The 27,719-nt window shown below is 39.5% G+C and overlaps 2 protein-coding genes across 18 annotated transcripts; one reads left to right on the top strand and one right to left on the bottom strand.

Moving 5' to 3' along the window:
• Window positions 1–398: 398 nt before the first annotated feature.
• On the top strand, window positions 399–27,719 carry LOC108148260 (tropomyosin-2). Of its 17 annotated transcripts, XM_017275207.2 has the most exons (12): window positions 399–517; window positions 3,706–3,853; window positions 4,332–4,457; window positions 5,629–5,717; window positions 7,363–8,572; window positions 14,083–14,216; window positions 15,530–15,647; window positions 18,437–18,507; window positions 19,883–19,958; window positions 20,122–20,184; window positions 22,130–22,199; window positions 26,538–26,916. In XM_017275207.2, the coding sequence occupies exons 2-12, from the start codon at window positions 3,740–3,742 to the stop codon at window positions 26,621–26,623; spliced, it is 2,157 nt and encodes a 718-aa protein (XP_017130696.1). In that variant the 5' UTR covers window positions 399–517; window positions 3,706–3,739; the 3' UTR covers window positions 26,624–26,916. The 17 variants fall into 17 exon arrangements, with proteins under 17 accessions (XP_017130696.1, XP_041565339.1, XP_017130693.1 ...); XM_041709405.1 differs by lacking the exons at window positions 5,629–5,717; window positions 7,363–8,572; window positions 15,530–15,647; ... (1 more) ...; window positions 20,122–20,184; window positions 26,538–26,916 and adding exons at window positions 14,410–14,527; window positions 19,272–19,342; window positions 20,691–20,753; window positions 26,964–27,719; XM_017275204.2 differs by lacking the exons at window positions 5,629–5,717; window positions 7,363–8,572; window positions 15,530–15,647; ... (1 more) ...; window positions 20,122–20,184; window positions 26,538–26,916 and adding exons at window positions 14,410–14,527; window positions 19,272–19,342; window positions 20,691–20,753; window positions 22,645–23,918.
• Window positions 9,540–9,855, bottom strand: LOC108148262. Its single transcript, XM_017275209.2, is given in 3 exon segments — window positions 9,540–9,630; window positions 9,632–9,650; window positions 9,702–9,855. Coding segments are annotated over 3 exon segments (264 nt in total).

The following is a 27,719-nucleotide window of genomic DNA, read 5'->3' as shown; positions in this document are numbered from 1 at the left end:
CGCTCTTGGTGGGAATTGTCAACTACATGTTCTGCCGTCCATAGTAATTACAATTCATTAATTTAAATATATTTTTGAATAGTTTACGCCTATTTCGATAAAAAAAACCCTAAACCTAGAAGCGAATCAATTAAAAAAAAATTTCATAATAAATGTTAAATTTGAGCAAACATGCAATCTACCTTTTAAGTGGTTTCGCGCAGTGTACAAGCTCACATATAACACTCGCACAATTTGTTGGTTCTCTTCTTGGCGTAAATTGAGCACCGACTGCAATTCCAAAATAAACGCAAGTAGCAACAACATTGCCTCGCTTTTGGCCGAAAAGTGCGCGCTCTTTTACACAGATACTCACCCACACAGGCGCACCCGTGCGGCGGCTCACACGCACACACACCAGCGCAGATCGCTCGAAATCGACCAAGCGGCGAGCATCGAACGTCAACATATTGAATAAATATTTTCAGTTGAACATCACAATCCGTTCAAGTCGCGGATAACTCCGAATAAAAGTTTTGTAAGTAAAAAAGGAATAAGTTTACGTTTATCAACAAAAAAATGAAAAGATATCACAAAATTTCAAGCTAAATAAACCTGTTAAGTGCTTAAAATAAATTTTTGCAGTGCTAAAATCAAATTTTATTAAAGAAAAGGATCGAAATCAACCAAATAATATAATTATATAACCGTTGCTGCTAATCTAACTTTTAATCAACCAAAGTGCTGTGCAATTTTAAACTTAAACCAACAGCAAGTATTGAAAAATATTAAAAAAATATTTTCCGTCACAATTAAAACCCCAATTAGAGGTTACGCACCTTTGCAGTTTGAGAATATCTAAGAATAACTATTCGCGTGGCCTTCTCAAGATTGTCTGCTAACCGCAAATCGATATATAGGGTTTCTATTAAACGCAATTCATAAGATATATAAACATTGTCTGTGGGCAGTTAAGATGTATTATCAGCAGCATTTGTAAATTTTTTTCGGGAAAGGATACCAATTCCGAAAGATAAAGATTCCTAAAGTAAATATTTTTTAAGAAATATTTTTTGTCTCAAAAGATATGGTCGACACATATTTTATATATTTTAAGGATTTCCAAATACTTTTAGGATATTAAAATCTATATCTGACGACGTATGGTAAGCCCTTACATTATATTTGTGTCTGAACTAGTTTTTTTAAACAAACTAATCGTTAAGTAAATTTTGTATCTGATTATGCCCCATATCTTTTTAGGATTTTTTAAAAAAATTACTGGGAAGCTCGATAATTTTTGTTGCAATTTTGTATCTGTGAAATCCGATACACGACCACTGGCCTTAGATGCCAAATGGATCTGAAGCAAACGTAGGCGAAATTCACCAAGAATTTCCTAGAAAGCTCCCATCTCTTAGTGTTTCCCAACTTAGTATTAAGTAATATCCGTGGGGAGGCAAGATACTCAACAGATGCCTCAGTCTGACTATTTTTAGATACTTTCTGTGCGTGCTAGAGATATAAAACACTGAAAAAGAGAGGAGAAAAGAGTCAGAAAACTTTAAGTGTTGCCTTAGGCACTAAGCTAAATAATCTATATATGTTAGACCTATATAAACCAGTGTATGTGTATCCAAATCTATTTATAGAAAGTTATGTATTCTGTATAGAGAAAATCGTATTTTTTCTTAGAAAAGTTGGAAAATTTTCTGTACACGTTAGAGGCCGAAACATAACTGGAAAATATCTGGAATCTGTCTGGAGCTAGACAGGAGAATACACAACATTTGCAGAGTACAAGTACATAAAAGTAGCAACACACTTTTGGTGGTTTTAGATATAAATATATATAATATATCTGTATGAAAAATTATATGCAGTAAATAATTAAGTACTTAACCATTGAACATCCGCAAAAATCCAAATAATTGAGCTTTAGAATTTTGTAACACAGTGCTAGGAAAGTAAGTATTTCATAAAGTCAATATAATCAAGAACTTTGGAGGCATCGTTGATTTAGGCCCATTTTTTTTTTTAATTTATGTCATTGCCAAAAGTTTAAGATGTCATGCGAATTTTTGTGCTGAATCAGCACAAACATAACTCAATGTGTCACCTTAATCGACTTATGGCCCATACACATGCAGATATTTATATATATTCCGGCGAACAAAAAATTTGCCTCGATTGCGATTTCATTAAAATTCAACTTTTTGGCTTTTCGATTTGCGGTTGTTTTGCATTGCCATTGCCACTTCTCTTGTGCGGATCAGGCTCAGGAATGTAAACAGAGTTTTTAAAAATAAATGCATGTTTAAGGCAGGAGAACAACAAGTGACAGCGACGAGCCGTAATAAAGAATTAAAATTTCACGATGCGAAAGTCGATGTCAATTAGCCGGTGGTTGCTTTTCGTTCGAGCCATGACAAATGTTGGTCAAGTGGGTCTCATTTTGCCAGGAGGAAAGGGGGAGAGATGGACTTAAGGAAGGGCCAAACCCTCCAGCTGCGTTAGCATTGAGTCAGAAAGTTGAGGGAGTAGTCCACAGCAGCTGAGAAGATGATTCATTGTGTGTTTTTTAATTACAAAATGGAAACTCATCTAAATTTCAGTTTTAAAGAAGAAACTTTAGCTCTCAAACACATAACACAAACATATGTAGGTTTTTCAAATTTTTACCACATTTGTATAAATATAAATAAATGTGTACACCGATCTTTTGGCCCAGATTCAAATTATCCCAATCTAGTGACACAATTTGTGTTTGGCGACAGAACTCTCTATTTAGGAATGGCCCCTGTCTTTTCCCCCAGCTTCGCATGGCTCTACAATTCAAAGCGAGCCGATGTGATCAGCATAACTAAAAGCACACTTTTTCGGTTCGTAGTCTTCTCCAAGAAGAAAAAGGCAGGTATTCTCGTTTTAATGATTTACTGTGAGATGAGAAAACACTCTCGAAAAACAAACACCAAAGAAAGAATCGGGCAATAAAAGTCGTGAAGAAACGCCAGCGAAATATTAAATTCTCAATTTATCAGTTGGATGAGCTTAAACAATGCGTCTGGCTTTGAAATGAAACCTTGAGTAACGCGGTTTTTGGCCAGGCCGAATAATTTATTGTCTTGCCACCTTTCAACCAAATAAGGGTAACAATTATTCGAAATCATTGGATGAGTATCTCTATCTTGAAATGGAGGATAAAAGTCTTTCTTCCACTAATAGCTTAATGATAAGCCAGGCTTTAATACTTTATCTATAACAAGTTTTTTTTAAGAAAAGTGATGTAAATGATTTGAATAATTAAAATATATAGGTCCAGTAGTTTATTGAATAAGCCTTTGAAGATGAAGACGTAAAACTTTGTTAGTAATGTGTTTTATAGAAAAAGACCTGACAAACATGTAAGATAGACGGTTAATTATCTAGTTAGGATATCGGTTATTACAGAAAGTATCTTAAGAATTGAGTTTTGAATGGAATACTTTTCAATCAAATTTGGTTAAAAATAAATTCATATAAATTAATTGATCATTGTAGAAATGATTGTAATACGCAATCAAATTTCCAGAGAGTTTCACTTTCGCACAAGCCTTGTTTGGTTTTTCCTACACCCATTGCGATTGATGGTTATCGCATAAATTTGCTAATTGTTTTATTGGCTGCACTTAACAACAGTTTTGATCGCAATCTTCATCTCCATCTCCATCTCCGTTTCGGTTTCAGTTTCTTTCGAGTGCAGTAGCAAAACAAAACAAACATGGATGCCATCAAGAAGAAGATGCAAGCGATGAAAGTCGACAAGGACGGAGCTCTGGAGCGCGCTCTCGTCTGCGAGCAGGAGGCACGCGATGCCAACACCCGCGCCGAGAAGGTAAGTCAAAGTCAGCCACCCTGTTTCCCCCCCAAACGGTGCACAGAAAAAAAAGGTTCGCAATTTCACATTTACATTCAAAATCCTATTCAAATTTCAAGATCAACTTGGTAGATTACAAATACTTATAGGTTTAATACATATGCCAACTCAAAATATATATTAAAAATGTTGTGTGAAATGAGTATTGGTATATAATCAGTGTACAATAAAATATTAAATTGTTATTGAACCACGTCATAGGAAAACAAATTAATTATTTTATTTATTTATTTGAGCTATCAGTTTTCAAAGTGTCTAATTTTTTTTTTGTGTAACCACCACCCACTATAAACCCAACTGCGCACAACAAAACATTTACTGTAACAAAAAGCATAATTACCGGCTTACACACAAACACCTTAAAATCTTGTTAACACATGCAATTTTCGTGTAACGATTTGATTTTTAATTACATTTTATAAATCTAAATCCGTAGGCCGAGGAGGAGGCTCGCCAGCTGCAGAAGAAGATCCAGACCGTGGAGAACGAGCTGGATCAGACCCAGGAAGCCCTGACCTTGGTCACCGGCAAGCTGGAGGAGAAGAACAAGGCTCTGCAGAATGTAAGTTTCTTTCGAAATATTCAATATTTTAGAATCGGCCTTAAGCTAGAATAAAAAAAAATCCAATTCCGGCTAAACTTTTTTTAAAATTTACGTTATATTTTTAAAGTAGTTAATTTAAAACATAAGTTTAAAAAGAAAGATAAATTCAAAAATAAATTTCAATCACTCAATAAAGGAAAGGATTATAAGTATTAATATTGAAAATTCTAAAAACTATTTGTTTTTTTTTTTAACATTAAAATATGACAGATTTGATCAATCTGTATTCATTTTATACCTCAAGAACTATATTTTCAGCATTTCAAACCAATTTTCTATTTATTTTATCTCATACTTATGCTGGAAATAAGTTTTTTAACGTAACAATTTTCAAACAACTCAAAATTAAGTTTGACAAATATTGAAATAGATACAGAAAAAAACAAATCTTACCACAATAGCGTTTTAGCCACAAGGAACACATTCCATTAATCATTTGAAACTGAAGTCCGCCAGAACTGGTGAGAACTGACAAATTTCTCAGATGACCTGAATCTAACACCATTTCCTCTAAAATTTACAATAAGGCATTTTAGTTCTTAAGAAAAATAGATATATATTTTTCATTCTTCTGCTCGATTTTTTGAAGTGCATTCAGGCAAGAAATACACATAAATTTATAGCAGACAATTTTAAAGAATTTCGATGACAGCCGGCGGAGGGTGAGCTTCCCGAAAATGGGGCAGCGGCAATTTAACGCCAATTTCATGCTTGAAATGTGAGAAATTGTTTGGGGTAGACATTAATTTTGGATGTTTTCTAAAATTCCATAAAACATCATAAATTTCTTTTTTGAGTTCAAACAAAGCAGTCAGCAAATGACACGCAGCAATAGATCCTCTCTCGCACTCTCTCTTTTTCTGTATGTGCTGTTGGCAACGCCTTGCGGAGTGGCGCTATTTTTAAATTCTTTGAAAATAGCCAGCGCATGATATCAAATAACGCGACTGAATTTGTCTGTTGGTTTGCCAAAAAAATGTTCTCGCAAAAACAACACATACTGAATTCTCTTCTTCTCTGCATTTGCTTTGCACCTAGAAATTTCGTTCGTTTTTCGTTGCGGGCCTCAGTGTTTCCAAAAAGAATTCGAATTCGAATTGCGATTCATCTGTTGATTGCCACATTTTGGGAAAGTATTTCAAGGACATTTGGCAGCGTTTCAAAAAAGTCTCCGCAGGTAATACGCTTGGAAAACTTATCGTTAGGGAGGTCTACACAGTAAATACTTATCAGACAACATACATAAATAATCAAGAGTAATGTTGACTTGGCCCAACCCTTGGCTTTAAAATAAATATGACAACGTCTGACTAATAACCAGAAAATGGAGCAAAAACAAAAGATAAGCAATTAAATGAATCAAATGCTGAAAATTCTGTCTATTTGGGAGAACACAGAAGGAGAGTAAAGGAGCTGGAGAGCAAAATAAATGATTTGCTTAGAAGAGTACATTTCCTTTCTACCACCCTCTCTCTCTCTCTCTCTCCCTCTCTCTTTGAGTGGGAGGGCTGTGCCTCGCGATCCATATTGCTGACTCACTCGCACCGTGCCACACGCAGCGAGGAAGTGAAACGGAGAAAGAGCGAGAGAGTGAGTCTCCCCACTCTCATCTAACGGTGAGCGCATGGCCCCAAAATTCAAGTACAACACAAGCACAACACAACGAGGGGCCGAGGAAAAAGCAGCAGAAAAGCCAGCAGCAGCCGCCCGCTCATAAATCGTCAAAGAAAACCTAAATTAATTAAATTAATTACCAACAAATCACATTCTCTTAAATTAAATTAAAAGTCGTTCGGTTCGGAGCAATCAACTTGTACAAAAATCCCTACTTTCATTTAAAACTTATTAAATGAAATTCTAGCGATTTGCAATTACATAAAAACTGTTGCGGAAGTTCTCTCTCTGCAATTTTCACGCGCCGATGAAAATTCGCAAAAGATCTGTATTAAATCATCAATATAAATAGCGAATAACGGTACAATGAGCCCAGCTGTTTGAAAGCCGCAGCAATCAACAATCAAAAGTATAAAACAGCACGCACCAAATCACACAACAACAACAGCATTGCGCATAATTAATATGTACGAGAAAACATTAAACATAGGAACTGCAAAAGTTAATAATGCATATGAATGGCAAACAGTGAGATACAACAACAAGCCCCAAACAACAACAATAACAGCAGCAGTAAAAGTGAAGAAACAACAACCACAAAAGCAAAAAAATGCCACAAAAGCCGCACCAGCAACAACAGTGCTACCGTTAACCGGCAATAGCATTACCGTTCAACAAGGGCCAAAAATCAAATTCGTTGGCAACGCGGCGCGCCGGCAATCGTTGGCCCATCAAATTAAGCGAGCACATCGGCATTTACTGACCAGTCAGGACAAACCGCCGCAGCAAAAGCGTAAACAATTCACCTTTAATTATATTTTCAAAAATGCGAAATTCAAATTGTCTTCTACACGCGCACAAATGGCTGCGAGTGCTCTAGCAACCAGCTTTACATTGTGCGCGTGTGGTTGGCAGCGCAGCAAAAAATAAATTCGATCAGCTGGAAAGAGTGGAAACGGTGCCATTATTCTTATTGGCTTTGTTTATACTGAACAAGAAATGCACCGTTGCCAGCCCTTCCAGTCAATGGTATTTTCGGTATATTTCAGACTGGCCACACTGCCCAATCCAGCAACAGCTGGTTCCAGTAGAAATTCACGTAGCAATTTTGGCCACAAATTACACAAAAACAAAGTAAATAATTTGGTTTATTAAATACAGCGATATCAAGTTTGTAAATATACCTAAAATACCAATAGGAGAGAGTGGCCAACGGCGTTTGACTGGCCTCAAACATTGCCAATCGAAGAAAAACCAAATTTAACATTTCAGAAAAAACACAAGTGCTGTTGCAGACTGGCAAAACAGTTGCCAAACCGAAACAGAAGCAGAAACAATTGTTGAAAAGTGATAAGGCGAGAGAAAAGCAGAAGCAGCACCATCACCAAAGAAAGTCAGCCGCCAACAGGAACACTCGCAACCGCAGGCCGCAATCGGAATCTTCGGGCCTCTCTTCCCGCTGGTGTTCCATCGAGGAGCAGCTGAACCTGCTGGACGACCTGCTCTACTACTGCGATGAGGAGGCTGAGCTGTATCTAGCCCAGCTCTACGAAAGGTTCGAGACCCTCCAGGGGAGCAGTAGGGGCTCCTCGCCGGCCAGCGACTTCTGGAGCGATTCGGACATGGATCACGACGACTCCAGCACCAGTGGCACTGGCAGCCATACAGCCAGCAATGCCAGCCTAGTTCCCGCCTCGCTAAAGCGACGTGGCCACCAGCATCATCCGCGTTTCTCGGGCACCCGCCGGCCCAATGTGCCCAATGTCCAGGAGATACTAGCCGCCCTCTACCGCGGCGACTCCAAGAGTGCTCTCTCCAATCTCAGGGGTGAGACGCAGCCCGACGAAGAGCAACAGCAGCCGGAGGAGGTGCTGCCGCCTAGCAGAAACACTTTGAGCCTGCCCCTCAGCGAATCGGTAACGAATTCCCTGGGCAGCAACAGTCCCACGCCCACGGACGAGAGCAGTGTGCAAGACGAGGTTGCCAGCAACCCGCCAGCAGCTTCAACCGGAGAAGGAGCAGTTCCTCCGGCAGTCACAACCACCTCCAAGAGCAAGAAAAAGAAGCGGGAGAAGGGTGAAAAGTCGGAGAAGTCCGAGAAGTCCGAGAAATCCGACCGCAAAAAGAAGTCATCTGGCAAAAAGGAGCGCAGCAAGCGTTCCAATCCCATGGAGCTGAGCAGCGACAGCCTGGCCACCGATCTCAGTGCCGGGGCCATCGACGAGGGCATCGCCCTAGCGGATGACGACGACAACCAGGCGGCGGAGTGGTCTAAGCTACGTTGCACCAGCGAGGCGGCCGAAATTGTGGCGGAACGGGAGGCCAGCCGGAACAAGAGACGCTGTGCGGATTATCCGGGACTGGCATTTGGCAAGTCCATCTTCAGTTCGGACACCATGATGAAGTTCAACATCATTCGGAACGAGCTGCACAACATCATGAACACACAACTGAAAAGGGTAATTAGTGGAGTCTTGGAGTTTCTTGCAATTTCCCTACTAATGACCTTTCTAAATCTTCTGTATTTTACCCATCAAGCGGAGAAGCCACCTCGTTCTTGTTGTTCTTTGCTGAAAGGGGTCTCCAAAGTTTGGTTAGGTTCAGCATTGCTCCAATTTGTTCTTGTCATCGGCATTTTTTGTTCGCATTGCAAAGCGATTACGTCGTCGTCTTCGTCTTTACGCGATTTTCTGGTTGTGCCTTAACCCTCGGCTGGCCTCAGGGTCTTTGTTCGACCCGCTTGTTTTCTTTTGGCCCTAGCTAAAGATTTTGCTTTTGTAAATCTTGACCCACTTGATTCATAGCACTTATTTCTCTCACCTTTCACTAGGCATATTGCTTAAGATCGATTTGGCTCATAATTGTTTAGTTTGAACGTCTTTACAATTCGAGATGTCGATCATATTCATATTTCTATTTTGACAACATGAGACCATTTAAAATTTGTTCTTGAGGAAATATTTGAATTTTACAAAGCATACAATTTAAAGTTCGATTTTTTTCTCCAAAATATTTTGTGTTGGATTTTTTGCCATTCCCCTTGCAAAAGTATTCCATTAATTTGGGCAAATATTTTAACTTAATTGTAGGCAATTGTTTAATTAGTTGCGCAATTGCTGGAATGCCTAACGGTACTCGCCGGCCACCTGTTGCTCTCCCCCTCTTTCGCCTGCCGCTGTGTGGGTGGCTGAAAGAGAGCGTCCGATAAGACCGCAAAATGGTATTAGTGTTGTTTCTACTTTTTTTTTCTCAACTCTGCTGAAAAAGGCAACAGTTTGAAAAACTAAAAGGAAAATACGGCCTTATTTGGCCAAAGCATAAAACATGCGGGGCAGTCAAGCTCGATTTGCCAAAATTGGCTAACAAATTAATTATTAAACGCCGATTCTCGGCGACCTTCCCCTTTTATTTACTTTTAATTTCTCTTCAATGTCGCCCGGCTAAAAATGGACAAGCGCTCATTGTTTGCATTATCAAAACAATTACGCCATCGCCGGGAAGTCGGGGAAATTTAGCCAATTGCTACAGGTGGTTGAGCACTTCGAAAAGAGCGCTTAACATCCCGATTAGTCATTACGTTGCGCTTACGTTGTTTGCTGATAAGCGTGATAAAGCACCGGCATTGTGTTTTCCGTTTTCCGTAGTAGAGGCAATTAGTTGAAGTTGTAGGAGAGGTGGAAGGTTCGTTGCGTTGGCACACACACACACACACACCTGGAAAGCACCCTACCTGCTTACTCATCTTTGGCCATTTTACATGTCCGATTTTTGCATAATATTATTTGCCTGGAAATGACAAAAATCCAAAATATTTCTTCACTAATTAATGCCAAAACAACAACAGTGTCGACATGGACAGAATTTTAGCGGCTTTTAACAGGTTTTCCAGCCGCAAACACACACTGGCGCACCGTTTTAGGCGAGGCAGACAGACTGGAAGGCAGTGCAGCCAGCAGTAGTTGTCCCGCTCGCACAAACCACCACCGTCGCTTCGACTGACGGTTCCAGTTTCGTACTCTGGAATCATTTCCAGTTTCGTACTCGTCGCAGTCGCGTCGTCGTTTTCTCTCCGTGTGTTTTTGCCACCAAACAGCCAAAATTAAATAATTAAACGCTGATTATTCCTCTCGAAAGTGTTCCCTTGCGAGTTTTGAAACCAAACCCTGCCGTTAAAGTCAAGCCCAAGTCAGGGAAAAAGCAGTAAAAGCAAAGGAAAAACCGGTGGTTCACTGTGTGCGTGTGTGTGTCTCCAGTCCGTTCGTGTGTGTGTGTTCCGTTCCTCGAAATTCCAAATTGTAAATTAAATTTGGTGTGCGCAGAGAAATTGTCCGTAAAGGCAGAGTGCTTCTTCAGTAAAAAACGAGCTCAAGTACCCAACACTTTGTCGGCTAAAACACCCACAACCTCTCTGCCGTAAAAGAAAAAAAAACCACAAAAATGACGACCAGCATTCCACAAGGCACTCTCTTGGACGTGCTGAAGAAGAAGATGCGCCAGACCAAAGAGGAGATGGAGAAGTACAAAGACGAGTGCGAAGAGTTCCACAAGCGCCTGCAATTGGAGGTGGTGCGCCGCGAAGAAGTAAGCCCAATAGATGTGGATTCCCATAAATTTGCTACCTTTGGTTTGGGCAAACGATTTTGCATAAGTCCTAACTTAATGAAAAAAAAGATAGTCCAGCATTTCTTTCGCCCCCTCTGCCAGCGTTTTCTTTGCCCTGTGTGTGCGTGTGTGGGAGCGGGACAACACAAGTGGTCGCTGAGCGCTCGCTCTGGCTTGTTCTTCTCTTAGCTGTTGTTTTTTACTCTTCAGGGGTTTTTCCAGTCCAGGTCTCGCTCTTGTTCTTTTCGTGATGAATTTTCGGGTTCAGATACAGGGTGTATCTGGCTCCCCTTAGATTTTGGGCTAACTGTTCTTATCGCTGACCGAATTCATTCACCTTTCGAATTGTGTGTGTTATCTCCCGCTTCACAGCACACACAGAAACATTAGCATAAGACACACACACACTCGCATGAACATAAGGCCAAAAAGGAGAAAGAAATCTTTTGTAAATTGAGCGATTCGGTTGGTCTTTCTTCTAGCTTTCTGCTTTCTCAGCGACAAAAACCGGCTTTAAGTCCAGCGAAGAAGCCACATCGTTTAGCTTGCGGTGTTCTAAATTCGATTAATTATGATTTTTACGCCACGGCCATCAATAAGTGGTTTAATTCTCTTAATTCCTTTCCAGCTTTGGCCCGTTGGCTCTGTCATGTTCCTAATTCAATTCTAATTAGACAATTGAGTGCGAGGGGCTCCTTTTTGTTTGTGTGTATGACGTCATTGCTGAGGGAGCAGATTTTCGAATACAGTCTTAGCTCCATAACTAGAACTTCTTGGCTCATGGGTATTTCATTAAAAAAAAAAGATACAAAATTATATCAACATATTTGACACTTAGTTTGTGCGAGTTCCACTGTAACTTTCTGTTCTGATTTCAAATTGATTTTCAATTTGAAAAGATTCTAAAGCCTGATTTTTCTCCCTCGTTGACTATTTCCCTGCTGCCAACAAGTGATTGACGTTTCGCTTCCCCCTTTAAAACGACAAAAAAAAAAAACTAAAACAAAACATAATTTGCTTTATTCTGTATAAAATACAATGCTTTCAATGTCACTCTGGCGCGTTTTCCCCCTTTTTCCACCATTTTCCCTTCCTGCAATTGAACGTTGATAATTTCAATGCGCGCATTGTGACAAATTGGTTTTGATTTGTGTGCTTTGCCTCTTGCCAGTTTCGTAATTCGGAGATTACAGCATATGACGCCATCGCTTCACCCTTACCCTTCTCACCGGAATTAGAAAAAATATTTTATGCTTGAGAGCATCGTCTTTAAAACAGTGTTTTACATTTTCATGGCTTATTTTTCGGTTCATAATTAAAAATGCATCATCACAATAAAAACACGCCCTACGTACCGCTCCAATAAGTCTTTATTGTTGTTGTTTTTCGGTTGCCAGGGCAATAAAACAAAAGTGAAGGAAAAACGAAAAACACGTAAATTTCAAGGTGTGTGTGACTAAGCCGTCAACAATTTCTCGGCCACAGTTTGCATTGGATTTTATGGAAAGTGTCTTTCGGCATTTACATTTTTTTTTTGCATTTTGCCGGTCATTTTTTATACAATCCACAACAATTGGGGGCCACATTCGGCGACTGTCTCCATCTCCCTCTATCTTTGAAACGTGTTCTGTCGCCGCTTTTCTTTGCCCACTGGTTTTTACCCTTCCCCTCTTCGTTTTGTGGCCTGTTAATAAAGCGTTTAATCTTCAATACGTTTTGTTAATGAGTTCGAAAAAAGAGCCAGCGAAGAGACTCCCGCTACAAAACGAAAACCAACTGGAATTCACTCTTCAACTTCTTAGCTTTGCTCTTCGTAATTGTTGTTTTATTTTAAAATACCCTTGAAGGGGATATTACCAGTTTGGTCAGATGAAAGTAAAGTTTTCAAACGTCCTATAAGTATTTATGTTCGGAAACAACATCATCTTTAAAAGGGTTTTGTTTAACATCATACTTATCAGTCGGACTACAATCCCATTAATTTTAAATTTTATTTTAGTTTTTGTTAGAGTTACAATGTCCCTTAGTTGCCATAGGAACAATAATAACTTGGTTGTTATTGGAAAAAAATATTTTAAAACAGCAAAATGGTATTTTTTGTATGTTTATTATAAATATAGACATACGAAGAACGGAGAAGTCAATTTTGATGATATCTGCAAGGGTATTGAAACTTCGCCTTTTCTTGTAAGGTTTTATTTTATTTTTTGGCATTTTTCTTTGTTGCTGGCTCTTGGGCTTTATCGGCGGTTTTGTTGTGTGACTTTCGTGTTTGGAAAGCTGTGGTGCCTGCTCCCCCAATTCGAAATGCTTTTTATCGCTGAACATGTGTGTGTGTATATTTCGTACGATGACGTAAGCCACACGGTTGGTTCCAATTCATAATCACACGATACTTTTACGACCCGCACTCACATCGTTCATTTGGTTCTAGGCGTCGTCAGTTGGTCAGTTGTTCAGTTGCTCAGTTAGTCATTCCATGTACATATCAGTAGCTCTATCTCTATCTCTATACCCCGGCACCATATCAGTCATTGGACATGGTTTTGGACATGGACATGGAACTTGGAACTGGCACTGGACTGCCTTGTCCAATTGCTTTTCAGCCGTTTTTGATTCAAAGTTTGATTCGACTATTTCTATATACTTTTTTCACCATTTTTGGGCGTGTGCTTTTAGCCCGCTGTTTTCGCTTTTCATCGTTTAACGTGCAGGCTCTATAAGGCTATAGAGCATCAAATATTTTCCGTTTTTTAATGGTTGCATGATTCTTGACGGTGGGAAAACTCTCGGTTAATCTGAGTCGATGACGTCATGAGCCAAACACCTTGTATTGGCTTCTTTTTGGAATTAGTTGCCATATCAGGTATCGGTGTTGATGAACCTTTGTTTAACTTTGATGGCTAGTATTGATTGCACTTGGCAGAAATAACACGCCAACTTTTCTGTTGCTTACTTTATGGGGGCTTGGGGGTTTGTTTGACCTTGCTTCGACAACAACAAGAACGAGGTGGAAAAAGGAAGTTTTCTTTACAGGTGGAAGCCACAAAAAATATGGGACCAACGGTCGACTTAATAGAAAACAAATTAGGTGTACAAAAATAAGTACTGTAAAGGGGGTTAAAGAGAGCGCACAGGCAGCGGTGTTTACCAAACAATAGTAGCAAATTTACAAGAAGTTGCGAAACCAAAAGATGCAAACGTTTCATAAACCAAAAGTAGCAATTATTTATGAGTATTTTTTGCCTAAAAATCATTAAGTTTAGCTCTGTAAGAAGTAATTTAAACAATAAGTTAATATCGTTAAGTTTAAGCAAATGGATATGCTATATCTGGTTCTTTCGACCATCGAACGTTTATCTTATAGGCCGAATCCGAGGTTGCCGCTCTGAACCGTCGCATCCAGTTGCTCGAAGAAGACTTGGAGCGCTCTGAGGAGCGTCTGGGCTCCGCCACAGCCAAGCTGTCGGAAGCCTCTCAGGCCGCCGATGAGAGCGAACGGTTAGTACCATGTTTCCACCTTATGTCCATGTCCCATTATTACCCAATCTATACCCCCCACTGTACCCCAATATGTAAAATATTCTTTAAGTTTACAGCAATTATTACAGAATTATCTTAGTTCGAGTTACAATTATATATAATAACCTTAACCGTATCTGTATATCATTTCGCATTCCTGCAACAAATTCAGGATACGAAAAGCGCTTGAGAATCGCACAAATATGGAAGATGACAAAGTAGCTCTTTTGGAGAACCAATTAGCACAAGCAAAATTAATTGCAGAAGAAGCCGATAAGAAATACGAAGAGGTACAGTCTATATATTTATTTGCGGAAATTGGTCTCCGCTTTAGGGCACTAGGGTTATTAGGTTGTTCCCCTTGAGGTTAGGTTCACTTGGTCAACATTTGCGTTACTAATTAGGTTTTGGGTCTATTTATCTGCGCTCTCTTTTTTAAACTTATAAATAACCAACGACAATAATAATGGTCACTTTTATAATGATGATGTATTTAAGTTAGTTTGTAAGAATTTCTGTAAACAGCATTTAGTTTGCCATGATGTCGACCCGCCGTTGGAACTGGAACGCCGTGGATGCTCTAAATTCTTGTAAAAAATATTGTAAAATTATGTATAGGAAAGCATGTCCTACATAAGCTTATGGTAGTCAATTAGTCAAATGGCTGTCCAACAATTATTTCTAAAAAAAGAACAAAAGATCCCAAAATGATTGTAATGAGACGAAGCTTAAAAAGTGTTTGATTCTTGGTCTAGATGAAGTCTAGACAGGTTTGTTGGCTTAAATACCATTTAAAATTGATGCTTCTAAATTGGTTATGTACAATTCAAAGCCGCTTTTATTTAGCCAAACATTGTTTAAGCTTCTTGCTTATCCCTTTTCGTCTCCTCTAGTCTCCTTTCCCCCCTGTAAAATACTTGTTAATTAAGTAGAAAAAATCCGAATTGTTAACTTAACTGGCAACAACAAATTTCTGTCTCTTTTTACAACAACAACCACGACAACAACAATCAAACTTCAATATTCACAAACCAAAAATGTATATCTCTATCTGTGAATGTTTGTGTAAAACATCTGTTTGTCATAACAATTGCAACAACATCAACAACAACACTGAACACTCAACGATGTGGACGATGGCGTCGAATGATTCACATGAAACCTTTTCGGCTGTACCAACTGCAATTCCGCTGGGGAACGGCAAATCATCGCTAACCACTTGGTCACTGTCTTCTATGGGCATGGTCGTCGCAACCTATGGTCTATATATACACACACTATATATGATATAGTGCTCGCAAGATTCTTGAGAACCGCGCCCTTGCCGATGAAGAACGCATGGACGCTCTTGAGAATCAGCTGAAGGAAGCGCGTTTCCTTGCTGAGGAGGCTGACAAGAAATACGATGAGGTGCAGCTAAAAACCAATTTGTCTTCTACTAAGCTAAGCAACAATAACAACAACAGTAACAGTAACAATATCAATATCAATATCAGTAAATCAGAGTTATGTAATGCCAGCGCTATTGGTGGCACCAACAACAATAACGCATCCAGAACTATTGCATCTGCTGCTGTTGGTGAAGAGACTTCCACCTTGTCCTCCACAAGCCACGAACACAATAATAATCCCAATAACGATACCTGATCTGGTTCCTTTGTCAAGCGGATATTGAATACAATTGATTGATTGAGGGTACCTCGCACCCCAAACTTGGCACAGGAATCAGCCAGAGTGTTGATGAAAAACTTGTGCTTACCACAATGATTACGAATGATGCTTGAGGGCAGATTAAGCTTAGATCTAGAACTAGATCATGCACAGCCAGCCTGCCTGACAATATGCAATATATATACGTGTATAGATGATGACAATGGTGTATTAGTCGATGTACATACAATGCTAATCCAATCCAATGAAATTTTGATTGTAACTTGTGAACAAATCCCCCCAGAGAATGGAGAAGGCCCTAGCAAAGGCCGAAATAACTCCCTTGTGTGTCTTTTAATTTGTAAAATACCAATAGAATTATGTAAAGTAAATGTTAAGCGGTCTTTGGATGTCCACAAGTACTCTACTAAATGTACTCAATGCTCTTCCATGTGAAAAGGCTTGAAAAGCATATCGCTACTAAATTGATTTTTTGAATTTGTTTGTTTATTTCCATTCGATTTGCGTATTTGCAAAGAAAATGTAATTTATACTCACCTTATATATGCATAAAGAAACACACCTTAAAATTATAAATACCCCAAGGAAATGTCTTATTTTGGATTAATACTTTTGCAAATTAATGTTAATATAACATATTATATACAAACGAAATATATAAATATATAATTGCAGCATAACACTTACTTGAAATTATTGACCAATTAAAGGGAGCAGATATTTGGTTACTTATAATTGTTGTACATTGTAGGTCGGATTGAAAGTCGGATTGATTTGATTTTTAAAGGATTATGAGGGTGGAAAAACTTTTTGTTAAGGCAATTTTGTAGGACTATGCAAATAACTATGTTGAAGATGAGTATGCTGATAATAAGAAAGAATCTTCATTTGATATTCTGGTATTCTTTTTTTTTTTTGAGATATTGAATGTTATTACCAACATTTAGAAGTCTACAAAGGAATGGCATTAAATATGTATGCCTGAAAATCTTGAAATTTTTATATAAATTCCAAAGCTAAAGATTGAAACAAGTGCTAACCAGCTGAGCCTTTAAAATAAAAAACATCATGTTAGCTAGCTGGCTGGTAAAAGATCTCGACTTTCCTTATTAGTAAAGTTAGCCTAACCTACTAAAGACGGCCCTGAATACCGACGTGTTTTTCGCATCAATCAGAACGAAGAAATAAACCAACTGATAACCTGCATTGGCAGATAAGCTCCCCTTCTTTAGTATTTTTTTGCCCTTGCTTTCTTATCTTTTCGCAGAAACTTAGGCAAAGGCAGCGATTGCATGAAAAAATACAAAAGTATGAAAGTACAAAATGGAACCAATAACTGGACAGAGAGGGAAAAAGAGTTTGTTTTACTGGTGTCGATAAGAAAAGGCCGCTCCCCGAATGGGGATACTGTTTGTTCGAGTAGATTTCGTACGCTCGCAGCTTAAATCGTGGGCCATGACATAAGCGGCTAAAAACTCAGTTGCCAAAACGATCGATGATGAATCAAGCAGGGGGGATCACTTGACCCTCAGATGTAGGCCGATGGAAAGTGGTCTGAGTCAGTGGCAAAAAATGTGCGTGGAGCATACGTATTTCCATCTGCATTCGTTATCTTTTCCACCTAAAAGATCTGACGACACTTTAGTCACCAGGCCATGCTCGGTGCATTGTCTGTCATGATTCATCGGGATCTTTTCAGCAGGCCAAGTTATGTTAACATTCAAAACAGCGGAAATTAAAATTAATTTTGGGCAGCAAGATAATTATAATCAATAGGCTTCAACCCCAACATGGGTCAAAGTGATTTCCATGCGGAGGGAATAAAATTCAGAATCTTTTAGGTAACTGGTTTCTGAACAAAAGATAAAAGTTGCTGTATAAGCAGTTATGACAAAAGGAAGTTTGCAGTCGGTGGATAGTTTCTGTAAAGACTTAAACATGGTTTTGTTTAATTTAAAATCATTATTTCCGTTGGTTAACTTATGATTGCAGAGACAAAGCATTTAAGGTTAAAATTAAATTAAAAAACGTGTGTTTATTGGACGCGACTTAATTGCCGTCAAGAGTTTGGGTTAATATGAAAATATATTTATTCAAAAATAAAATGTACAACAATTTTGAAAGTCACAAATTGAAGCAACCGCTAACTGGTTATTTTATGCGACATATGGAAGAACAATAGTATAGTTATGGAGGACATCAAAGACACACACACAATAAGCACAAGTTTTATGGGATGAACATCTGAAAAACACATTTAAAATCTACACATGTTGTGTTGTTAGTACTAAAATATCCTAAGGCACCAATACAATATCATACAAAGTACATTACAAATTGCATTAACAATTAATAAAGAACATTATCTAATGCTTTTACGTTATTTCACTAAAAAAAATCTTTGTAAAAAACATGAAGTTTAATACATTTTCTATATGTTCTCCTGTATACCCGACGTTCCTTGTATTATATCAATCAATCAACAATCAATCAATGAATCGATATGTTATATGAATGTATGAGAAAAGGTTGCCCGTAAATTGGCCATGGTTGAAGCTGATTTGGAACGTGCCGAAGAGCGTGCCGAGCAGGGTGAAAAGTACGTTATAAGTCCAAATTTAAATTTATATTGTTCAAATTGTTCGCAGCCCGTTTGTTGTGCCTAATAATAAAAATAATGTTGATACTGCCGCAACAACCTAACCTCATTTAAAACCAAAAACATAGTTTTTGCATTTCCCCCGTTAAGTTGAAATTTTGATTTTGTTCTTGTTTTTCTAGCTAGCTAGCTTTTGCCTATATGTTTACAATGCTTGGTTAAAAATGTGAATATCCTTGAATTTTGTCTAGTCTAATTTTTGTATGATAAAAGCATGCAATACGTTTAATAGTTTAGATCAAACAGAAGCACAAACATAGAGCAGCTAAAGCAAAGAAGTGAAAATCATTTATCTCACTACCGCTGGGAATAAAACCGCAGGGTTCTGCTGCAAACCGCGGTGATCCCTGTTTTTGAGGTGGGAAATAAAGTTGCAATGACCTAAAGTTGCGGGTCAATGCGCTTTAAGTCCGCTCCCCAAGATCGGTAAACGTTGCACAGCGCAAAAAAAAACGAAACTTGACAGAGAATTTTCACCTTTTTAGCCCAACTGCTCTGTGGCCATGAATCATGAATGAAACCAGCACAGTATTCACATTTTTTGCCAATCTGCAGCTTTAGCCAGACACGAAACTAATCATGAAAACCTTTTTTCTATGCCATCCATAACCCATGCCAAACAAAAAAAAAATGTGTGTACTTAACACAATGCTAACACCTTGCCACGCCCCCGCCATGCCACGCCTCCTGCCCTGCCAAAAAAGGTTGCCAGAAAACTCGTGCTCATGGAACAGGATCTGGAGCGTTCCGAGGAGAAGGTCGAGCTCAGCGAAAGGTTTGTCCACTGCCAAGCCCCCATCAGCCTTCCATACGATGTCTTTTTGTCTACTAACTGCATTTGGTTAAATATAATCCACGTTCGTTTCTTTGTGAGCGCAACTTAAGCCCGAGATACACAAATATTTATTTATAATTTCCATAGTTATAAATAACCAAAAAGCTGTACAAATGCCTCAGGACGGGTCAGAAAAAGTGAAATCTTTTGAGTTGCCGGTCCAAAAACAATTGTTATTATTACAAAAATATTTGCCAGACCTTCGCATCATGATTTGACGGTTTCTCGTCTCTTGGCCAACTCAACTTAACTCATCGCCTCCATTGGCAGCAGTCACAAGATCTTTTTTGAAAGTGAAGTGTTGTCAACTTGGAGTTGGTCAACCGTTTTTGGTATTGCTCGGGCATAAATTGCGCTTGAAAGAAACCTTTATATTTAACAACTGCATGAGTTGTGCTATTCTTCTTCATTCCCAGCCTGTCTATTGGGCAACTATTTAATTATCAACTCTTTTCTGTCATTTTCTCTCCGTGCCAACAGCAAAATTGTGGAGCTTGAGGAGGAGCTGCGCGTGGTTGGTAACAACCTGAAGTCCCTTGAAGTCTCTGAGGAGAAGGTCAGTATCTTTATAGGATGACTAACTATATACTCCATTGGAGCCATATTTGATAAACGATTTCAATCAAAGCCATTCTTAAACATTTATATTTATATTGAATTCCCTATTCCTGAACCCTAAACTTACCCACGAAATGAACAAACAACAACGATAAATATAGGCCAACCAACGTGAGGAGGAGTACAAGAACCAAATCAAGACCCTGAACACTCGTCTAAAGGAGGTAGATACGAAAAAATGTCAAACGTCGTACCAAAAAGTGGTCCAAAAGCAAAGAGAGCTTCCCAGCTCAAAATCCATGCCAACCGAGTGTCAAACCAGCGAATATATACATATCTTTTGTTGTTGTTTCTCGTTTTGTTTGTTTAACCTAATACCCAAAATGAAGGGTTATTCGAGACAATTCCCCCTCTCTTCAAATGTTTTCGCACTAATTCCTTTAAAATGTCTACCGACATGATATTCGTTTACAGATCAAGCAAAACATTTTTGAAATTTGCACTAATTTATACTTTTTATTTCTTTCTTATTTTCATATATTGTTTATTTAAATGTTGACGCCTAAAAAAAAAATGCCATAAATCCAATTCTTATTTGCGTACCTGCTGGATGTTTGCCACCTACACAAACTGATTTGTTTTTGCATGAAAACCTTACAAATTATGTTCAATAATGCTTATAACAAAAACCCAACCGCTTGCCAACACTGAACACCAAAACCGCCCGCAGGCCACACAAAAAGAGGAAACCTTTGAGACGCAAATCAAAGTGTTGGATCATTCTCTGAAAGAGGTATTACGACAGAGTCAAACTTTATCATAAGTATAAGCTGTGGTCTCGGCAATTCTCAATTCTGGTGTTGGTTAATCTGCTGCTAATCTTCGATCTCCGTTAAGCTAACATAGTTTAAGCACTAAATAACCAAACAAAAAAGAAAATATTGAATTGCACAAATCGTTATTCTCAATTTTAAATTTACTGTACATATTCGTCGATTCGACATTTAATATTTTCTTTTATGTAAAACAAAAACGCTTTGTGAAAATACAGCAATCGTAAAGGAATACCACAAGTTATGAGTTTTAGATCAATAGATCGATATCGTTATAGAGCGTACATCATGGGCAAGTATTTGTGAACCATTCTCTCGCATAAGACGTGTGTGTGTACATTTGTTCAAAATTGAAAACAACTTTTTGTGCATTGATTGCAAGTGAGAAAAAACAGTAAAACCAATTCAAACTGCAGAGTTTACAATTATAATTTACTATTCCTAAAGCTAATGCCTGATTAGTGGCGAAGGAATTAATTCTCGCCAAGTAGACCATCGAAATTAATTCAAAGAGATAATTATTTCGGTAGATATTTTATAAACCCCCAAAACTCACACCCATGCAACAACACACACACGCACACACAGCCACCCAATGTACGTGAAATTGATCTATTGCCATAAATTATAATTTGTTGTATTTTCCTCGACGTCTAGGCACGCGTCAATCACAAATATTACGAACAGGAGCTCATACAGTTCAAATTAAATGTAGAAGCTGTAAGTCGCCACAGATAAATGGGCGTAGAGATTATAGAATCCGTCGAATTACGATCTTAACAGCATTTTCTGTTTTATGCAGTGACTGCGTAGCCTCCACCAGTAATCGTTGCTCTTATCATTCCCTTAATGACATTTAATTTGTCTGATTTAGGTTTTGTCTAAAAACCCTAAATACACAAGCGTCAGCAGTTTGTAAGCATTCTAGTTTAATAAAAAACCGAACTAGTTTCTAAGTTGTTTATTTGAATGTTTCGTTAATCTGTACCATATTCTTTTATTAACTAGTTTCATTTGTCATCGTTATTAAATAATCTTCATTTTACACGTACATTTTATTTAATAAGTTTTTCTGCTGGTTCTGGTAGCATATTTGGGAAGCTTCTTAGCTTAGTGAAATGGTTGAATTTAAATTCTGAGTGGAGGATTTAACAAAAACCGAACAATTTCGCCACCCAGAATTTAAATTTCGCAGTGAGATGAAGAAATGCATCTGTTTTTCTTTAACTCTCGTCTGCAGTGGTAGCCACTTTTTGCTGCTTACTGTTTAGAATATATTTAATATTTTACTAACATAAACTTTTTACCTTTTTTACCTCTTCCAATCAATCAAAAGGCTGAGGCTCGTGCTGAGTTCGCTGAACGTTCCGTTCAGAAGTTGCAGAAGGAAGTCGACAGGCTCGAAGGTATGTCCGACAAAGATTTTATTCAAATTTTACTGAGAATGTAGGATAACTAGCCACAGAAATTTTTAATTTCTGAAATCTGCGTAGCAATATTTCAAATTAAAGTACTAGAACATTTAGTTAACTGAACGTTTTTTTTTATTGTGGTTTATTATGAATTTATAAACTATTTTTATATAAGTAGGATCAAAATTGATTTCCTTATTCCAAATCCAGTACCAATTGTTATTTAGTGAAATTGATGTACCTCGAATTTTGTTTATTATCTTATCTGTTTATGCCATATTTTTTAATTTGATTTTCTTATTGTTTACTTTTCATATATAATTTTGTTGTTATTGTTGTTATTGTGCTTAACAAAATACAACTTGCGCTGCTTGCTAAACCATTTGTTGCATGCCCTGCCCTGCCCCACCGAAAAACAAAAAATGACCAAAAATCCCAGATGACCTGCTCAACGTGCGGGGCAAGAACAAACTGTTGCAGGAGGAAATGGAGGCCACCTTACATGACATACAGAACATGTAAACATCTAATTTGCTTATGTAAATTAACTAAACTGCCTGCTTTGACGTCAAACAAAACCCCACGCACACAAACTGGCGCTTTCCATATTTAAATACTAGAGAACACATCTCCACACCCACGCCACGCCCACCACCCACACGAGACAATCCAAGGACGCCAAGTGTCTTCCATGCGGATGCGAAAGCCATCTTTGAACGCTAAGCAACGGGAGAGTTAATCAAAAATAGCGTTAAACACACACTAAACATAAACATAAACTCAATGAAAAGCAGATGGAAGGGCAGAACCGAACCTAAAGCAAAACATTCTCGTAGCAAACGCATTCCAATTTACAATTTCCATTTCGATGTATCGATTTCAATTCGCAAAATTCGAATGGTTTACCGGCAGCTATCGCCATTTTACAACACTGCAATAATTGCAATACAATGTCGTTAAATCAAAATTTTAATTATACCTTATACTTTGATTTTACACTTGCTTTTGCTACCCCTTACCTTGTTTTGTTTTAATTTAAATCTTAAACTTAAAAGTATTCTTGTACTTTTGTATTTGACGAGATGACAACTTGAACAACACACGCATTGCCGCCTTCTTCTTAGTTTACGTGTATTAAAATAGAGAGACAAACAATCGCTGTTATTTATATTTAAAGAGTAAATTCTATGCTAAAACTTTGTATTTTGTCGCCAGCTTAACTGTATTAATAATATGCTAATGTTTACCTTGTTTATACATACATATTTAAACAAATTGTCGTGTTTGCAAAACGTTGTGTAATATTTGCCTACTTTTAAGTTGCCGCCACGCCTACCAAACTACTACACGTACTACTACTACTCTTTCGATAGAGATTCCAAAACAAAGACAAAAGACAACTAGCTAGTGCACATCATTCCAATTGCAAATCGATCACCGGTACCCGGTTACCGATTCCGACAACTTTTATTTGAAAAATAAAACGAAAACCAATTTCCCTATACTAACCAATCTTCTGATTTTGAAAACAGTAACATCCCCAAATGAGAAGAATGCTGCAACAAGAAGGGCATTAAAAATTCTAATTTGATCTATTTACGATTTACATAAATTAATTATTTATATTTTAATATATACCTATACAATACATATACTATACAATACATACCATGCTGCTGCAATTGCACAAATAAAGTATTTTTTCGAAAAACATATGCCCTGCCCACCGATCGTCCAGCGTTTAGTGTTTTGCCCCCGACTCTGTGCGCCCCACCACCCACATTGGCCATCACTGGAGGTTCTATCGCCCTGCTCTCTCTATCTCTCTCTCGAATCTGCTCTAATTCGACTTTCTAACCCCTTGAACCACCAACACCAACACCAACCATCAAACCACACCCATCCGCCATGCCAGACGAGATGATCAAAGAGATAGAGCACTACGCCCTCATCGGCGACCAGCTGGACTGGACTTTTGTGGAGATGATGGGCATGCCGCCCTTCTACAACGAACGCTACCCGAAGCCACCCACTCCGGAGCTAACCGAGGAGGAGAAGGCCGCCCTGGAGGCCGCTGCCTTGGCCGAAGCCGAGGCTAAGGCCAGGGCCGAGGAGCTGGCTGCCCTCGGAGAGGAGGCCGCAGCACAGGGCGAGGGCGGTGTGCCCGCGGAAGGCGCTGCTCCCGGCGAGCCAGGAGCAACTGTTGAAGTCGTTGAGGCGGCCCCGGCCGAGCCCGTCAGGATTCCGACGCCCCCACCTCCACCACCATTCGAGTATTCCATCGATCTGCCCCCAGAGGGTGCCGAGGTGCCGTACGTGAGGAACGCCGAGCCGGGTGACTTCGCGCCTCCTCCAGAGGCGGCTCCTGCTGAGGGAGCTGCACCAGCAGAGGGAGCACCGCCAGCTGAGGGAGCACCAGCAGCTGAGGGAGCACCAGCAGCTGCTCCTGTGGAGGGAGGTGAAGCTGCCCCTCCAGCAGCTCCCGCTGCAGAAGGTGAAGCCGGCGCAGCTCCACCAGCACCGGCTGAGGGAGAGGCTGCTCCACCAGCAGATGCCGCAGCCGCTCCAGCACCAGCACCAGCTGAGGGCGAAGCTCCACCAGCTGCACCAGCCGCTGAAGCACCAGCAACCGAAGCCGCTCCCGCCGCTGAAGCGCCTCCTGCCTAGAAACCCTGAAAATGTTTAATTGCGATTAGTGAAAATAGATCAAAGGATCTGTAGAAGGATCTCGGCGTTCAAGAACTGGCCCAAGTGTTTTCCTTTCACTAACTATTCAAGCCCTAAACTCCCAAGATAATATATCAAATCCAAACTGTATATAAGAAAAAATGTATATAATTTGAAATTTGTTCTGTTGTTTTACAAGTATGTTATATTGGTGTTTAGGGTTTGAACCCCCCTCTTCGTTTGATCCATTCCATCATCTACTCCTCCTGTTTCCCTCCCAAAGCTTATTGAAGTTTAATTTTTAGTTAATGCTTCTATTTCCTCTTCACGCCCTATTTTATTTATCTTTATGCTCTATCCCCCATCTCCATCGCTTGAATTGCTTTTCTCACAAACATCTTCGCATACCGACCCTGATCGCGATCACCAGACGATCTAATTGTCGAAAAAGAGCGCTATTGCCTGGTTAGCGACAGCCTGGACGAAGCCCTAATGGGCCAGATTAGTGGTCTGGAGCCCTTCTGGAATCCGCGCAACCCCAAACCACCCACGCCCAAGCTGCCCACGCCCACGCCCGAGGAGCTGGCCGCCTTGGAGGAGGCTCGAGCTGCAGCGGAAGCGGCCGCAGCGGCCGAAGCTGAAGCGGCAGCAGCCGCAGGAGGCGAGCCCGGAGCAGAGGGTGAGGGCGCAGCGCCCGGAGAGGCGAAGGCACCGGAAAAGGAGCCCACGCCGCCACCCAAGGAGCCCACTCCGCCACCACCACCACCGCCGCCATTCGAGTACTCGATCGACCTGCCCCCAGAGGGTGCCGAGGTGCCATTTGTCAAGAACTACGAGCCACCACCACCCGGATCCGAGCCCGAGCCAGTGCCCGCTGCTGAGGGGGAGGCTGCTCCGGCTGCAGAAGGAGCTGCACCTCCAGCTGCTGAAGGAGCTGCTCCTCCAGCTGAGGGTGCTGCACCAGCTCCTGCTGAGGGTGCTGCTCCTGCTCCTGCTGAGGGAGCTGCTCCTCCGGCTGAAGGGGCTGCACCTCCCGCTGAGGCAGCTGCTCCTGCTGCCGAGGGTGAAGCTGCTCCGGCTGAAGCGGCACCTGCTCCAGAGGCTGCTCCCGCCGAAGCAGCACCTGCTCCAGAAGCTGCCCCCGCAGAAGCGGCTCCTGCTGCTGCCGAAGGAGAGGCACCACCTGCTTAAGCCAAGTCCAGCCAATCCCCTCCTGAAACTGCTGCACAACATCGAAAGAAAAAAACATCTGCTACCATATGCTGCCCTGCTTTTAAAACCCTAATTAAGAACACTTTTAACGAGTTTTATTTTTTAGAAATAACATTTCGAAATTGAATTAAAAGTTCAGTTAAACAAAGCATTGCAAAAACCAAATGCTGCTTTATTTTTTTCGTTGTTCCTGTTATCTTTTTATTTCTATTAATATTAACAGCTAGCACAACCTTGCCGATTTTGCAAACTCAACTGCTGGCTTTTTCTGTTTATTTTGCCCAAAACGAGGTAATTATTATTCATTTCTGTCGAGTTTTTATGTCTAAGTGTGAAGGTCTTAGTTTGTGTCAGGTTTTAATTGTAATTTTAATAATTTTGTATACATTTTTATTAATTTCTGTTCCTTACTCTTGCGTTCTTTTATGATTTTTCAAACACTACCTTGAACAGACGACCTGGTCCTGGAGAAGGAGCGCTACAAGGATATTGGAGACGATCTCGACACTGCCTTCGTCGAGCTCATCCTCAAGGAATAAGCGAACCGACCTTGACGGCCCCTCGACCTCAGACCGAAATCGATCCACACCTCGATTTGCGCGGCACACCTTTCGATTGTTTTTACTGTAGCATAATCGTAGGCGCACTGTTCTCGTATTTTGTAGCCTTTACTTTTGATTTGTGTGTTGTAGATCGGTAGTTTGTAGATTGATTTTGACTGCGGACCAATAAGAGGAAGCATCGAAACAATTGTGTATTTGTTTGACTCAAACGTTTTTATTTATTATTTGTATCCAAACTAAGCAATAAAGCAATCAACTTAAAAATATAATTCCTGATACATTTGTCATCTTTATTTCGTTCACTTCACCGCTGCAGACGAGGTGAGCAAAGGTAAGGAAAAGTACAAAACTATTGCTCAGGAACTGGAGTACGCCGATCTCAACAACTACTAAGGGAACTTAAACCCAATCCATGCGGAAAAAGAACAGCAACTACAGCCGCCAGAACAACAAATGCAGCCTGCGATCTACAAAAAAAAAAAAAAAAAAAACTAAAAAATATGGAGTCTGAAAGCATTTCGACGTCCAATTTACAAATTATTTTTAGCATTACACTTCTTCGCCTAAGCATTCCAAGACAAATTTTCATAAATAAACAAAAGCGAGAGTGTTAAAGTAATTGTTTAGCAATTATTCAATACAATTTATAGAGAACATTTCGTAAGAGTTGTGTAACGAACAAACGCTGCCATTTTTCTTGAAATCACATTCCAGTTTGAAATAATATCTGTATTTTTTAATAAAAAACCCAGAAGCCCACCAGTCGATATCGTAAATACCATTTTCACAGCTCTCAGAAGTGCTTGATGTAGAGTCAATTTTTAATTATTTTCCGTTGCTTGTGTTTCTTGGCAGTCTGCGAATTGTGTCTACAAAATTTCTATGGCCTTTGCATAAGATTAAAAAAAAATATAACATAAGAATATATAAAGGAAGACGTATAAAATAAATTTACACATTTGACATAGCTTTTATAATTCAAAAAACATACCAATCAAATAAAGCAATGTATGTATTTTTATTTAAAACTCAATATTTTTATGATCAATAAAATGAAACCATTCTTTTGCAA

This window comes from Drosophila elegans, unplaced genomic scaffold (genome assembly GCF_018152505.1).
Source record: "Drosophila elegans isolate 14027-0461.03 unplaced genomic scaffold, ASM1815250v1 contig_476, whole genome shotgun sequence".
Classification (NCBI taxonomy): domain Eukaryota; kingdom Metazoa; phylum Arthropoda; class Insecta; order Diptera; family Drosophilidae; genus Drosophila; species Drosophila elegans.
This window is presented reverse-complemented; position numbering and strand designations above follow the sequence as displayed.

Bases quoted from the DNA above. Each gene is read 5' to 3' on its own strand.
- LOC108148260 (XM_017275207.2), top strand. From the start codon at position 3,740: ATGGATGCCATCAAGAAGAAGATGCAAGCGATGAAAGTCGACAAGGAC. The intron at 14,217-15,529 runs GTTAGTACCATG...TATATGATATAG, and splicing joins GCCGCCGATGAGAGCGAACG to TGCTCGCAAGATTCTTGAGA. The intron at 15,648-18,436 runs GTGCAGCTAAAA...GTATGAGAAAAG, and splicing joins CTGACAAGAAATACGATGAG to GTTGCCCGTAAATTGGCCAT.